The following is a 14,529-nucleotide window of genomic DNA, read 5'->3' as shown; positions in this document are numbered from 1 at the left end:
TTTTAATTTATGAGGTTGTAGCGAAGTGATTGTAGTATAAAAAAAGAGTTATAGTATAGAGTGCAAAAATCGGTTCTTTTTGGAGGGGCAAAAAAAACCCCAAAAAAACGTTTTTTTGGTGGGGTGCGCCCGGTTAGCGTAACAGGAAGCGGACTGGGGAGCGTACTACAAGGAAAGAAGAATGATTGACTTTTAACTTATTGTATGTTTATAGACTTGTTTTTCTGCTGAGTGACGTCTCGGCCTATCTCCACGGGATGCAGTCCCTACCATCTCGGCGTTTAAGCCCAGGGGGACCGGTAGTGTGGGAGAGATAACGGGGCATATTATCAAGGGGGTTTATCTCCGCTTTTTTGGCTTTAAAAGCCAAGAAAGCGGAGATAAAATTATCTCTGTATTACCTAGCTGTTGCTAACACCAGTTAGCGACCGCTAGTAGGAGATAGCGACCATCTTGGGCTCCACTTTGCATGTCAGTGATATTTATCACTAATGACATGCAAAGTGGGCATGCCAAGATGTTAGCATACTGGAAACAGTCGCTAACATCGCTATCTCCTATTACCAACTTTTGGAGATATTCGCGCTAAGCGCGAATATATCCAAAAAGTAACACCTGCCCTGAGCAGTTCTTAGCCATGTTATCCAATGGGAGGTGGATAACATGGCTAAGAGCATTAGCTCGGTAATGCATGAATATCGCTGACTTTTCAGCGATATTAATGCATTGCGGCCGTTTTTTATCGCATTTGCGATAAACCTTGATAATAGCAAGGTTTATCTGCGATAATTTCTGACGATGCTTAGCGGTAAAAAATTCGTTGCTAAGCATCGTTAGGGATAAATATCGCTTAACTTTGGTAATATGCCCCAACGTCTGTTAACGTTCGATTCGAAGGAAATCAGGAAGTGTTGAAAAACATTGTCTGCGCCATCTTGCCTTTTTTCAAATGCCACACTTTTGTCGTGCACGGCAGCCATTTTAGATGCCTTGACCAGACCCACTCTCTGCACGCTGTCGATCCTTAGCATGGCTCCCCACCCTCGCAAGCATCTCCCCCAGGCACTGGTCACCCCCGCTCTCTGTCTTATGCATGGGCAATAAACCTCCCCCCATCAGCGCTGCTCTTCCCTGAGAATCACACCCTGTGCCCGCCCGACACCTCCCTTTCGCCCTATTCACTACCGCACCCTCTGACACTCCTTTTCCTCTGTGTCCGATTGTCCAGGCCGGTCCTAGGCTATCAGCTAGCCCTGCAGATGTAGTTTATGGCCCCAGCTGTAAAGAATCACCCCTCTTCAAAGGAGTTATAGTAGATCAAGGCCCACACCCGATGAGATCCGTCACACCACACGCGTTCCTACTATCTGAAAAACATCCTGTATTGTGATTGGGGAGGGGACCGAGCCTGAAGCGGAAGATTCCAGGGATGACTCTTTGTACAACAAAGTTTTTACAATTATGTGTCACATTAAAAATATATAGCACTCCAACAAAGTAGTAGGATTATAAAACTTTAATAACTTATAAATATATACAACAAAACAAAAACAGTAAAAACATTTAAACATTTTTAGGGAAAAAGAAGGAAGTAGCGGTCGGTTGTGCGAATAGACCCAACGCAGCACAACGTCCAGATTTCTGGACGGCACCCAGGTGATGCTGCCTGGGTGCCGCACTGATTTCGGTATCCGGCGTGAGGCGTCGCGGGGGGTGAGTCATCAGTAGCGGTCTGTTGTGCGAATAGTTCCAAGGCAGCAGAACGATGGCACCAAGGTGATGTCCAGTAATTTGCCGCCCTCCGAATAACGGCGTGGGGCGCCCCGGGGGGGGGGGGCGTGAACGGGCTTCTCCAGGTGGAGTCTCGTCTGCTGTAGTGGGGCGCCCCTTTACCGTTTCAGTTGCCATTCCGTCCGCTTTTGGTCCACTGTGTCAAAATCCGCAATTCAGATGAGTTGCGCCCACTCTTGCGGTGCAGCGATAGGCGGCTGTCACAGGACTCTCAAAATGGCGGCAGGCTCTTTCCTTTTTGGGCCTGGTCCACTGAAATGGCCCTGGGACACCTTGGAAATCGGACGCTTGTCTGCTAGTTCTTGGACCCCATTCTCGAAAGCATCCCCTCCGCCTTGAGGATTCTACAAAAGTTTTGGGGGCCCCCGACTCATGACTCCTGCAGGCTTCTGGTGGGGAGCGGCTGCCATGATTGCTCGCGGAATGACCACGACGGAGCCACGAGATGGTGGTGCTTTCATGCTGACGCCAGTTCAGTCTGAAACATCCAGAAACAGGGTGGGGCTTTCATCGTTTTGGGAAAAAAAAAAGTTTTCATCCAATGAAAAGTGTTATTTTTAGGTCATATGATCAAGCCTTCCATCATTAGGAAACCAAAAGTAAAATGAACCAATGAAAAGTTTTATAAACAAGTCACATGACCTGTTATGCGGCATAGGGTATAAAATGCGGAGAAAATACGTTGGCACGTGAGGCGGCGTCAGTAGCGGACCGATGTGCGAATAGGCCGAAGGCAGCACAACGCGCCAAGATCCGGATGGCAAGGAGGTGGTGTCCAGCAAGTTGCCGCACTGGTGTGGCCATCCTACAATGGTAAAAGTCGGCGTGGGGCGCCCTGTTGGCCTGTGAGATGGCGGCAGTAGCGGACCGATGTGCGAATAGGCCGAAGGCAGCACAACGCGCCAAGATCCGGATGGCAAGGAGGTGGTGTCTAGCAAGTTGCCGCACTGGTGTGGCCATCCTACAATGGTAAAAGTCGGCGTGGGGCGCCCCGTTGGCCTGTGAGATGGCGTCAGTAGCGGACCGATGTGCGAATGGGGCCAAAGGCAGCGCAACAATATTTTCTGAATAGAAGACACCACAAGGCGCTGAGATGCCAAGATCCGGATGGCACCGAGGTGGTGTCTAGCAAGTTGCCGCACTCGTGTGGCCATCCTACAATGCTGAAAGTCGGCGTGGGGCGCCCCGTTGGCCTGTGAGACGGCGTCAGTAGCGGACCGATGTGCGAATGGGGCCAAAGGCAGCGCAACAATATTTTCTGAATAGAAGACACCACAAGGCGCTGAGATGCCAAGATCCGGATGGCACCGAGGTGGTGTCTAGCAAGTTGCCGCACTGGTGTGGCCATCCTACAATGCTGAAAGTCGGCGTGGGGCGCCCCGTTGGCCTGTGAGATGGCGTCAGTAGCGGACCGATGTGCGAATGGGGCCAAAGGCAGCGCAATAATATTTTCTGAATAGAAGACACCACAAGGCGCTGAGATGCCAAGATCCGGATGGCACCGAGGTGGTGTCTAGCAAGTTTCCGCACTGGTGTGGCCATCCTACAATGCTGAAAGTCGGCATGGGGCGCCCCGTTGGCCTGTGAGATGGCGTCAGTAGCGGACCGATGTGCGAATGGGGCCAAAGGCGCTGAGATTCGGTTACCACCGAGGTGGTGTCTAGCAAGTTGCCGCACTGGTTTGGCCATCCTACAATACTGCTCCGAATAACGGCGTGGGGTGCCCGAAGGGGGGGGGGGCCTTCCTAGGTGGAGGCTCGTCTGCTGTAGTGGGGCGCCCCTTTACCGTTTCAGTTGCCATTTAGCTGAGTTTCGGCCGCTCTTGATGCTACAGCGACAGGCGGCTGCAACAGGACTCTCAAAATGGCGGCCCGTTCTTTGGATTTGGGCCTGGTCCACTAAAATGGCCCTGGGACACCTTAGAACTCGGACGCTCGAAATTTTTTTCCTTTCCTCTACACGCAAAAAAAGGTAAATGCCCGGTACGTTACACGCTTCATCTGCCACGATGTACTCTCCAGAGGAACCGAAAAAAAACATAGTTATGGTAACTATACCATGCATCGTCATATGGAGAGGTGGCACCGATTAATTATAGTGCTGCATAAAAGAGAGATTTGGAGGAGAACCCCCGACCTGCCAGTACATTCATCAAAGAAGTGGCACTGACAGCATCAGAGGCAAGGGAAACGGTCCCAAATATTTAGAAGAACTTTGGAAAGATTAAAATGACATGTTTAGATTGTGGCAAATTAATTTCATGTGGACAGATGAGTGTTACTCTAATAAATACAGCATATGAACATCATCATAGTCGATGGTTGGTGGAGACATTTTGACTATATCCTTGACCTGCCCGTCCTCGCCCAAAATGGCGCCGGAATAAATGGGACTCGTAACTCCTTGTTGTGTACTGGTTGCAGAACCTTGATATCACGAGATACGTATGCAGTTTTGAAGCACATGGCGGGCGGGGACGAGAATTGATTGAATATTTCGACATCCCTATTGATATTAAGTTCTGATGTGTTATTGATTACTTTACTATTGAAAGTTCGAATTAACGTCACCCATGGTACTTGCCCGCAAATGTATATCTAGATAATTTTATTGTAACTGGCTCTGTCGTATTTTAATTATAAAATGTACGTCCACCGATTCCGCAACTGTTAGACACCTTAGTTCTTGCAACCTAATGGCCCGCCCGTTACGTTCCTCTACAGTGTAAATGTCTACTCATCATATACGATTACAGTTTGCTCCGTGGCCGGCCCACGTGGTTATAGGCTCGTATTTGTATAATGACATTTTCACAATAAAGGTTTTTAAAAGAAAACATGGTAGTAGTATATACATTGGTAAAGTTTTTAATAATAGTCACTGTTTTAGAATCAGTAAAAGGCAAGTGAAATAAAGCAGACCAATTACATGAAGGGTAAAAGGTATAATACGCAGGAACGCAGTAAAGATAAATGGTCAAGGGCTGTTGTGTTTTCTACTCCTGCAACATAAAGTGATCGATAAGAATCTCATATTCAGGCGTATCGGCGACTAAGACAGCAGGTCGACCCTCTTTTGCTCAACGGCTCCATCATGGGACGAAGAAACGCCCTTTTTCTCGAAAAAAGAATATATTTTACTTGCAGGACAGTTGTAAATTTTCCGGGAAAGTACATTAGCCTGGAACATTATAACATATATTTAAGAAAAAATAATGTTCGGAAGTAATAAAAAGCGTACTTTTTAGGTCATATGACCAAGCCTTTCATCATTAGAATAAGAAAAGTAAAATGAACCAATGAAAAGTTTTATTAACAAGTCACATGACCTGTTATGCTTACGTTACGCGCTGCGCGTCGCGCCCCGGATCACTTCCGGATGCGCTAACGCGGCGCGTCATATGACGCATTACGCGACAACGCAGGTCCAGAATATAGTCAAAATGTCTCCACCAACCAGCGGTCGGAACACAACCCCTTTCAGCAGGCTAAATAGTTCTGTTAAATGACAACAGAAGGGACAGGCAACAAGAACCATCAGTCAAAGAGGGGAGGGCTAGTTCTTCTCTACCGGGTCACGTTGGGGCGCTACCGGAACTGATCGAATTGGTAGTCTACAGTGTTTCTGGATGTTTCAGACTGAAGCTGGCGTTAGCATGAGAGCACCACCATTTCGTAGCTCCGTCGTGGCCATTCCACGAGCAATAATGCTAGCCGCTCCCCACCAGAAGCCTGCGGGAGTCGGGGGCCCCCAAGAGTGTTGTAGAATCTTCAAGGCTGAGGGGACGCTTTCGAGAATGGAGCCCAATCTCTAGCAGACAAGCGTCCGAGTTCCAAGGTGTCGCAGGGCAATTTTAGTGGACCACGCCCAAATCTGAAGAGCCAGCCGCCATTTTGAGAGTCCTGTGGCAGCCGCCTATCGCTGCACCGCAAGAGCGGGAGTAACTCAACTACATGGTGAGCGAGACACTGTAGTCGAAAGAGCGGGCGGTAAACAGCTGAATAGCGGAAGAGGCACAGTGTAGCAAAAGCGGGCGGAATGGCAACTGAAACGGTAAAGGGGCGCCCCACTACAGCGTGTCTTTAGGTGTAAGGGATTGTGGGACAAGGTCAAGAATGGAAGAGTTACCGAAAGGCAAAAAGTTCCGCTTGATCCCGGGAGCCGGCCACTTATGTCGGGGGCGATCTCAGGCCACACCAGGAGAACACGACTTGGGGAGGGGGCCGGAGCCAAGCGCCCCCTCCGAGTCCGCGCCATCACACCGTCCCTCGGGGGCCTCCGTCAAGCGGTTCAGGGTGGCACCGCATCACATTGTTTTCAAATGCAGTCACGTCCTCAAACAGCCCCCACTTACATTAAGAATAGTGAAGATGAAGCAAGTGCAAATAGGCTTCAGACAGTGTTACAAGCACTCCTCAAAACTTTGAACCATCAGAGTGCATGAGTTTCATGCTCGATCGATTGAGCTAGCCGGATCGGGCAACAAAAAGTATAAAATAGGTATGTAATTAGTTACTTAATAAAATGTTTTACCCTGTTACTTTGCTGGTGTGTTGCATATATTTGTAATATTTGCATAGAGTTTATCGTTATTTTGAGCGGGTGGGTGGCGGAGCCGAGCTGTCTTGCAGCCATCATGGTGTGGAGCTCAGTTCATCTCACTAGTTTCGTATTTGTCATGAGGGGTTGTTCCTAATGTTTCTATTTTAGCGAGGTCAAAAAGAGATCCCATTAGTGGCCTACTGATTTTGCTCGATTCCTTTTGTTTTTTAACACGATTTTTTGCTATCTGCAAAGACTAAACAGAGTATTGCGACTCTGTGCTTGTTTGTAAATAGAGAATGAACCAAAGAGAACCAATTCTAAAACAGTAAATGCTTGGATAACAATCGATCAAATGGAGAGAGAAGCAGGCACGACGGATTACAACGGGGGCAAAGGCCTGCGTTAACTACCCTTCACTATCTGCAAAGAGAGAGTACTCCTAATAGAAATGAGGGGGGGCAGCATTCAAAGCAGATCAGTGTGCATAAACACGAAAATGTTTTTTCTTACCACGTACTTGACATTCGACAGCTTATGATATTTGCTATTAAAAAACCATTGAAATTCACAGAAAAAACCATAGGTTATAGACCATATATAGTTAGGAATTAGCATTTACAAAACCTTGAAAATTCACTGAAAAAACCATAAGTTATAGACTATATATAGTTAGGAATTAGCATTTACAAAACCTTGAAAATTCACTGAAAAAACCATAGGTTATAGACCATATATAGTTCGGAATTAGCATTTAAAAAACCTTATTTTACTCACACAAAACCATTGAAATTCCATATATAGTGTAGCCGGGCCCCCCATGCGCGCCCCGCTCTAGGGCGCGAACTAACCTCATGTGTCCCCCCCCTTCTCTTTCCACAGCCTGCAACCTGGTCTGGCCCAGAGAGATATAGTTGCGACGACGAGGAAGACTGGCCCTTTAACTGGACCGAAGGTGTGCTGGAGGAGGAGCCGGCCCCACCGATAAAAGACGTCCCTGAGCAGACCCAGGTGTGTTTTTTCACCGGAGGAGTGGTCAGTGTGAAGGAGAGCGGAGTGGCGGGAAGCAGCGAGGACGAGCAGAGGAGCGGAAGAAGAGGAGACGAGGAGCAGACGTGGATCGACAGCGGACGCTGGATCAGCGAGCTGAGCCTACAGGAGGAGGAGGCAGCGCCATCCCAAGAACAGAGAAGGGAGCGGATTACCGGGACTGCAGCTGACGACCTTGAGACGAGAGGAGCCGACAGGAGAGGTACGGCGCGGGAGGACACGCCCGGAGGCCAACACCACGATCCGCCCAGCCGTACGCCAGGAGGGGTACGGCTCACAGAGGTGCGTGACCGCTTCCTGGGGTGGTGCAGGCGTAGAGCGAATCGCATCACGTAGTGGGGCAGTGTACATAGACACAACCCAGAGATCAACTCACTTTCACTTCACCGCACAGTTTGGGATAAGAGGGAGGGAAAGAGGGGGGGTGTGTGGTAGCACTGGGTGATTCCCTCACGTACCCTTCCCTTTGAGTCCGTGACAACAAGTTCTTCTATAATTGATACCCGCCTCTCTTCTGTTTTCCCCCCACCTGGTGGTGTCGGCGAGGGCGGACAGCACGGAGCCTCCGGGAGCCAGGAGAAGGAGGAGCCCCGTCCGGAGGAAAGAGGAGGGTATTGTCCGCAAGACCCGAGGAGAGAGAAGCCGGTCCCCTCGCAAAGTGCAAGTGCGCAAGACCTGTACTGATTCTTTGTTAGAACGAATAAATTCAAAACCCACAAAAACACGACTCCTGCCTATTCCTAGCTCCGCTGCTACAAGTTAGTTGCACTAACTATATATCGCGCACCCGCAATCCACTGCTGATGATGTCACATATTACATCATTCATGACATGGTCAGTGACATTACTGATGACATCACTGATGACATCTCAAATGACATCACTGATGACATCACTGATGACATCTCATTTGACATCAATGACCACATCACTGATGATATCATTCATGTGACAATACAATTCATCTCCTCACATTTTAATATAACCTCTGTTACACCCAGTGTTAAATATAGAGTATAATTTTTGAAACCATTGACACACCAATACTAGTTTCTACATACGCACTCACTGATTCCTACGTCTACACACACATTCACTCATTCACCCATACAATCATTCATACATACAATCACTCATCTTTACAACACTATCATATGCACTCATACACCTATACAGACACTCACACTCTGCCACTCATCCATGGAGTTACTCACACACCTAGTCAGTCCTGTAAAGAATCAATCACACTTCCATTTTCTAATCTATACAGTTAAACATAGAGCACCTTACGTTTTCAACCATATACTAACACATACTTACTCTCTTATACAATCATTGATACAAGTACACATTGATCTGCACAGAGTCACACACCTCCCAGCCAGCCACACACACACTCAGTCTCCCATGCAAATACTTGGGCAATCAATCAATAACCCATATAGTTACTCATATAGCTACTGATCAACACATGCAGCAGTTTACAGAACAACAGACATAATGATGCACAAATTAAGACAGTTTAGTCACTAACCCATGCACTCAGTGAGACACATTTAATCACTCACTCATACATTCAGTCATGCACCTACTAAATCCTTCGTCCAGACACTTATACATCTACTCATTCTTCAATATGTAAAACATATTTAAACTTTACAGAAACACACAGTCACTGGATGTTGTCATCAGTGATGTCATCAGTGATGTCATTTGAGATGTCATCAGTGATGTCATCAGTGATGTCACTGACCATGTCATGAATGATGTAATATGTGACATCATCAGCAGTGGATTGCGGGTGCGCGATATATAGTTAGTGCAACTAACTATATATGGAATTTCAATGGATTTGTGTGAGTAAAATAAGGTTTTTTAAATGTTAATTCCGAACTATATATGGTCTATAACCTATGGTTTTTTCAGTGAATTTTCAAGGTTTTGTAAATGCTAATTCCTAACTATATATAGTCTATAACCTATGGTTTTTTCAGTGAATTTTCAAGGTTTTGTAAATGCTAATTCCTAACTATATATGGTCTATAACCTATGGTTTTTTCAGTGAACATATATATATATATATATATATATATATATATATATATATATATATATATATATATATATATATATATATATATATATATATATATATATATATATATATATATATAATGTAGTAACTAAGATATAATAGTATTCACAGAGAGATATAAAGTGAAAGGTAGCCACAGTAGATCAGATTTAATTTTCTGGGATATTGAGAGTGAAGAAACATTAGCAATTCTGTGTTCAAAAGATTGATAAATATGACCCTAAAATTATATGCTCCAGAGCCTGGTGAAAATTTCTCACGAAACATACAGCTGTAACATGTTTTTACGTCAATAAACTTTGTTTGTTCGCATGTGAGAGCCTTATATCATCCTGTAGGTCGCAATAAAAAGATTTTCAAACATTTTCAGAGGTCAGAGTACAAGATGTTTTAGGATATTTATGCACCAGGGTGAAATGTCCTAAATGCCGTACACTTTCATTCCTGCTTTTTTATTTTCCGTATGAAGTCTTCAAAAAACATTCTAATGGTAGATGTCATTTGTAGCACTGTGTCTCCTACAAATGCGGATATGGGCTTTGAGGGTCTGATCAGCTATCTATAGTGGAGCTCAACAGCTCTGTATGTTTGTGCTCCAGAGAAAAAAAGAGCAGCAAGTCATGCTTGGCCCAATCCTTTGCAGACTTTCTTACATAATATAGTACTCTCACTTAGTTTATTTCTCATGCATTTTCGATTTCTGTGTCAACGTTTGTGAAATTATCAGTCGTTATGAATGTAATATGGGCTATACATTTATTGTTTCCTGTATATATATTTATTTTTAGTGACAATTGGATGGAAATTCAAGACAGGTTGAGAAGAAAAATCAAACATACTGCAGAACACGATGTCTGTAAAAGTGACCCTCTAGCCCCACACGTCTTTCCTCAAGCCGATTGTCTGATCACGGAATACTGTTTGGAAACGATTTTTTTTAACAAGGACGCCTACTGCACCGGTCTGAAGAATATGTCATCCCTTTTGCGAGTAGGAGGCCACCTTTTGATGACTGGAGTGATTGCTAGAGATTACACCTCGTGTTGAGGACTCACTGTACTCTGTATTAGATATCACAGCAACATTTTTTCTTATTGCATTTAAAGAAAGAGAGGTTGTATAGTCACCATTGAATAAACTCCAAAGTTAAGGGCAGAGGGCAGAGTCCACGAGAAGACTCATAATCGAGCCTCCGGTCTTTATGATCTTTCCAATTTTCTGATGATTGTCTTATTTTCGTTTTTACTGCTTTCACTTACAAATGTTGTCTAGTCAAAAATGCAGCCGAATCATTAGAGTGCCATTGCCACCGTATTCCTGGGTTGTTCTTCCTCTCTCTCTTCGACTGTCACTTACCTTAAATACCTGCTTCCATGATAATCATTGAAAATCAATCATGAAATGATTGTAGTATTTGTCTTCCACATCTTCTAGATAAGGCATCTGGACATTCCAATCATATCTTACCAATACTTGGATCTCTAAGGTGTAATTGCCTTTCATGCTAATAAAACAAACAGCAGTCGTGACGCTTCACAGTCTACTGTCGTCATTGCAGTATCTAAACGTATTATGATGCTGGGGCAAGAAAATATGTGCAGGGATAGGCTTGCTCTGAATATAAATTCATACTTTGCAAAAATGATGTCAATTTAGCGAAGTAGGAAAACAAATTAATTCTAATAACATCCTGTGGTGAAATATGTTTTTTTTAATTCTGAATCTGAATCTGAAAATCTTTATTTCGGCATGAATACCATAAAAGCACAATACATAAATACACTAAAACATTACTTTTAAAATACACAACTTGCCGTATAAATTCATTCAGTTTTCATATCAATTTTAGATAAAGGCTAAAAGTTTAACACATCATAAAAACTATTCAATCTAGTAGAAACAGTCTGGGACAACAAAAATAATATTTCATCAATTATCCCTCTGTTATTAATAGGCAATGATTTCAACTTAACTGCTTTTTACAATTTGTAGCCCAATCTTCTTCGTTGGAAAAAAATGCTATGCAAGAATCTGCTAACACTAAATACAATAGGTTGACTAGTGTTAGTCAAAAGAATCCTTAGAGCCTGGGAACATGATCTTAATCCTAATGTTAAGCATATTGGTTTGATCCATCTCCTTCTAGCCTTTGCATATGCTGGGCAGAAGAAGAGGATATGTAGCTCATTTTCTATTTGATTACATCTACACATGGTACATAATTCATCTTCTGCGTGGTTTGCCGAGTTTGCACCGCCAGACCAACGTGCCAATGTTGAACCGATTTGGAGATTGCCATATCTGAGTTTCAGAAATAAGGTCTTTGCTAGAGGTGGTTCTATTTCATCCAAAAAGGTCTCGAAGAATGGATCATTTTTAAAGGTAAGAAACCTTGTTACAAGTGACCCACTAGATAAAGCGTTTTTGGTCATGTCCGTAATGTACGTCCAAAAGCACTTTTTTACCATAGTTTTTGAATGAGGTGGAAGTAAATCTGGATGTTCCCAGTAATGCGTTAGACCTAGTAGGGTAAGCCAAAATTTAACATGTTTGGTCCAGGATATCACCTTGAAGCTATCAAGCTCCATGATTTCTATGAGCCCTGCTCTATATACTTGCAACTCGGGTACACGCCACAGCCTGATCCATAGCAGTAAGGGACGTAGAATAATATGATGGTCCGTTCTACGAAAGTTTAAATCAAGCTGGAGCGGAACCAGAGGAGTACTTCTAGGGACTCTGACCAAACTTCTCAAAAAGTTATTATCCAAGACCCTAAAGGTATCTTTAGACCCTGGGGCCCAGATTTCAGAACCGTATAACACTGCAGGTTGAACCTTAAATTTAAAAAGTTCAACCGCAGGGGACACGGCCTTACTGGTACTTTGGCCTTGCTCTCTAAGAATAGGTTTAGTGTTCTGACTAAAGATCATCTTACATTTTTCCATTTGGGCTTTCCATGTGAAATTGGAATCCAATGTTACCCCCAAATAACCAAAATGCGGGACTGATTCCAGTCTCAATCCATTTAACATTAAACAGCCTTTGTCAATTTTGGTTGGATTTAGAACCATACACTTTGTCTTTTTACCATTTATCTCCAATCCTTTCTTATTGCAATAATCGTTAAAAGAATTTAGGAGAGCTTGGAGACCTTTTTTTGTCTGCGAAATCAATATGGTATCGTCCGCAAACAATAGGGAAGTAACTTTTTCGCCATTCAACTTTGGAGAGTCGTTCTTACATCCCTCCAAATGCAGGGGAATGTCATTCACAAATAGCGAAAACAATGTGGGGGCCAGTACGCACCCCTGGCGCACACCACGCTCGATAGGAATTTTGGGTGTTAGTTCCCCTTTTGGGCCCCAACGTACTCTCGCAAAGTTGTCTCTATGGAGCTCTTGTATTTGCGCTATCAGGGTGGGTGGCATCCCTACTAAGTTCAATGTTTCCCACAGTAAATTACGTGGTACTAAATCGAATGCCGCCCTTAAGTCGACAAACGCGACATATAGTTGGCCCTTTTTGATCTTGATGTATTTCCAATAGAGACAACAAAAGCGGAAAATTTGATCAATTGTACTAACTTTGGGTCTAAATCCCGCTTGGTATCTTGACAAGATTGCTTTTTCCTCCAACCAATCATTAACACGAAATAGGATATGTTTAGTATAGATTTTTTGTAGTATATCCATTAGGCTTATTGGACGATAGTTTGACGGATCCATCCTATCGCCCTTCTTATAGATTAAAACAATTTCAGCCCCCTTCCAACTTTCTGGGAAGTCTAGATTACGGGATAACACGTTACACAGATAGTTGATATAGGGAGCCCATATTTTTAGATCATGTTTATACAAGTCTCCCGGAATTTTGTCTAACCCAGGGGCTTTGCCAGGCTTAATCTGGGTTATTGCCAATTCTGTTTCTCCTAGAGTAAAATCCAAGGTATCCCTCGGGATGGCATCGCTTAAGGTTCTGTCTGTAATGGGTTCCTCGTATTTCTTATAGAGGTTAGAAAAATGAGTTATCCAGGTATGTTCGTCTAAATAGACGTCCTTGACCACTCTACCTTGGTGGTTCCCATTCGCTATCAGCCTCCAAAAGGCTGTGTTATCACGTTTTTTAACTGCAGACAGCAGATCTGCCCATTTTGCCTCCTCCCATGCCATTTTACTTGTTTTTTGGATCAGTCTATAGTTATTTCTTGCTGCCATAATGTCTGGTTGTATATTTGATTTGATCGCAATTAAAAGTGCCCTCTTGGACTCCCTGCAGTCCTTAGTATACCAAGGCTTACTGTGTGGCAAATTATGTGTCTTCTGCTGCCCTTTCCTCGGCATTTTAGTAACTAAAGGCTTTAGAACATCAAAAAAAATTTGGTGTAACTTCGTAAAATGACTATCATTCTCCTCCTTTGGCAGGTCATTTAGATATGCCCCAAAAATGCTAGCAAAGAGTTTGTAAATTTCTGATATAATTTCGCCATTGTCCAGTATTAGTGGCCATTTAAGAGAACGTCTATTGTTGCTAATGTGGATCTCATTTTGGTCACCATTGATTCCTGCTCCAATCGGAGCAGAAAATATACCTCCAAATATGGAGTCCTCAATCTGGAGGACTAGGGGGAAATTATCACTTTCTAACCTTACCGTTACCTCCATGTCAAGAAGAAATTCCCATGATGACACCGAGGCAATGATAAAATCAATATTGCTTGTATATCTCCCTCTGTAGAAGGTATGCTTCTTCAAAATATCTGACGGTAGCCGTCCATTGCATGCCCTAGTGCAATGTTCTGCACATAATCTCGTCATTTGGAGGGCCATAGGCGAACATTTGACTGGTTTGGGGTTATCTAGAGCAGGGATCCCATTTGCCTCGTCTTCTTCTGAGAAGATATCACTAAACCCCACAATGGGCTCGAAGTTGCAATTGAAATCACCTCCCATGATAACATAATTCTCTCTAGTGTCCAAATTACCCAATAGGAAATCTAGATGGATCAGTAGAGGAGATTCTCTTGAGATGGGTGTTGGTCTGTTGTAGA

At 43.9% G+C, this 14,529-nt stretch overlaps 1 protein-coding gene across 2 annotated transcripts in view; it reads left to right on the top strand.

Moving 5' to 3' along the window:
* LOC144808021 (indolethylamine N-methyltransferase-like) overlaps positions 1 to 11,013 on the top strand; it is a 44,787-nt gene extending 33,774 nt beyond the window's left edge. Inside the window, exon 3 of one of the 2 annotated variants that reach the window (XM_078673583.1) lies at positions 10,268 to 11,013. In XM_078673583.1, coding sequence (XP_078529709.1) covers positions 10,268 to 10,526 — 259 coding nt within the window. In that variant the 3' untranslated portion in view covers positions 10,527 to 11,013. Of the gene's footprint in view, positions 1 to 7,215; positions 7,427 to 10,267 lie in introns of those variants that run through there. The other variant, XM_078673584.1, reaches the window with a different exon arrangement.
* The last annotated feature ends 3,516 nt before the right edge of the window (positions 11,014 to 14,529 follow it).

This window comes from Lissotriton helveticus, chromosome 1_2 (assembly GCF_964261635.1).
Source record: "Lissotriton helveticus chromosome 1_2, aLisHel1.1, whole genome shotgun sequence".
Classification (NCBI taxonomy): Eukaryota; Metazoa; Chordata; class Amphibia; order Caudata; family Salamandridae; genus Lissotriton; species Lissotriton helveticus.
The sequence above is the reverse complement of the archived record's forward strand: the minus strand, read 5'-3'. Positions and strand labels throughout refer to the sequence as shown.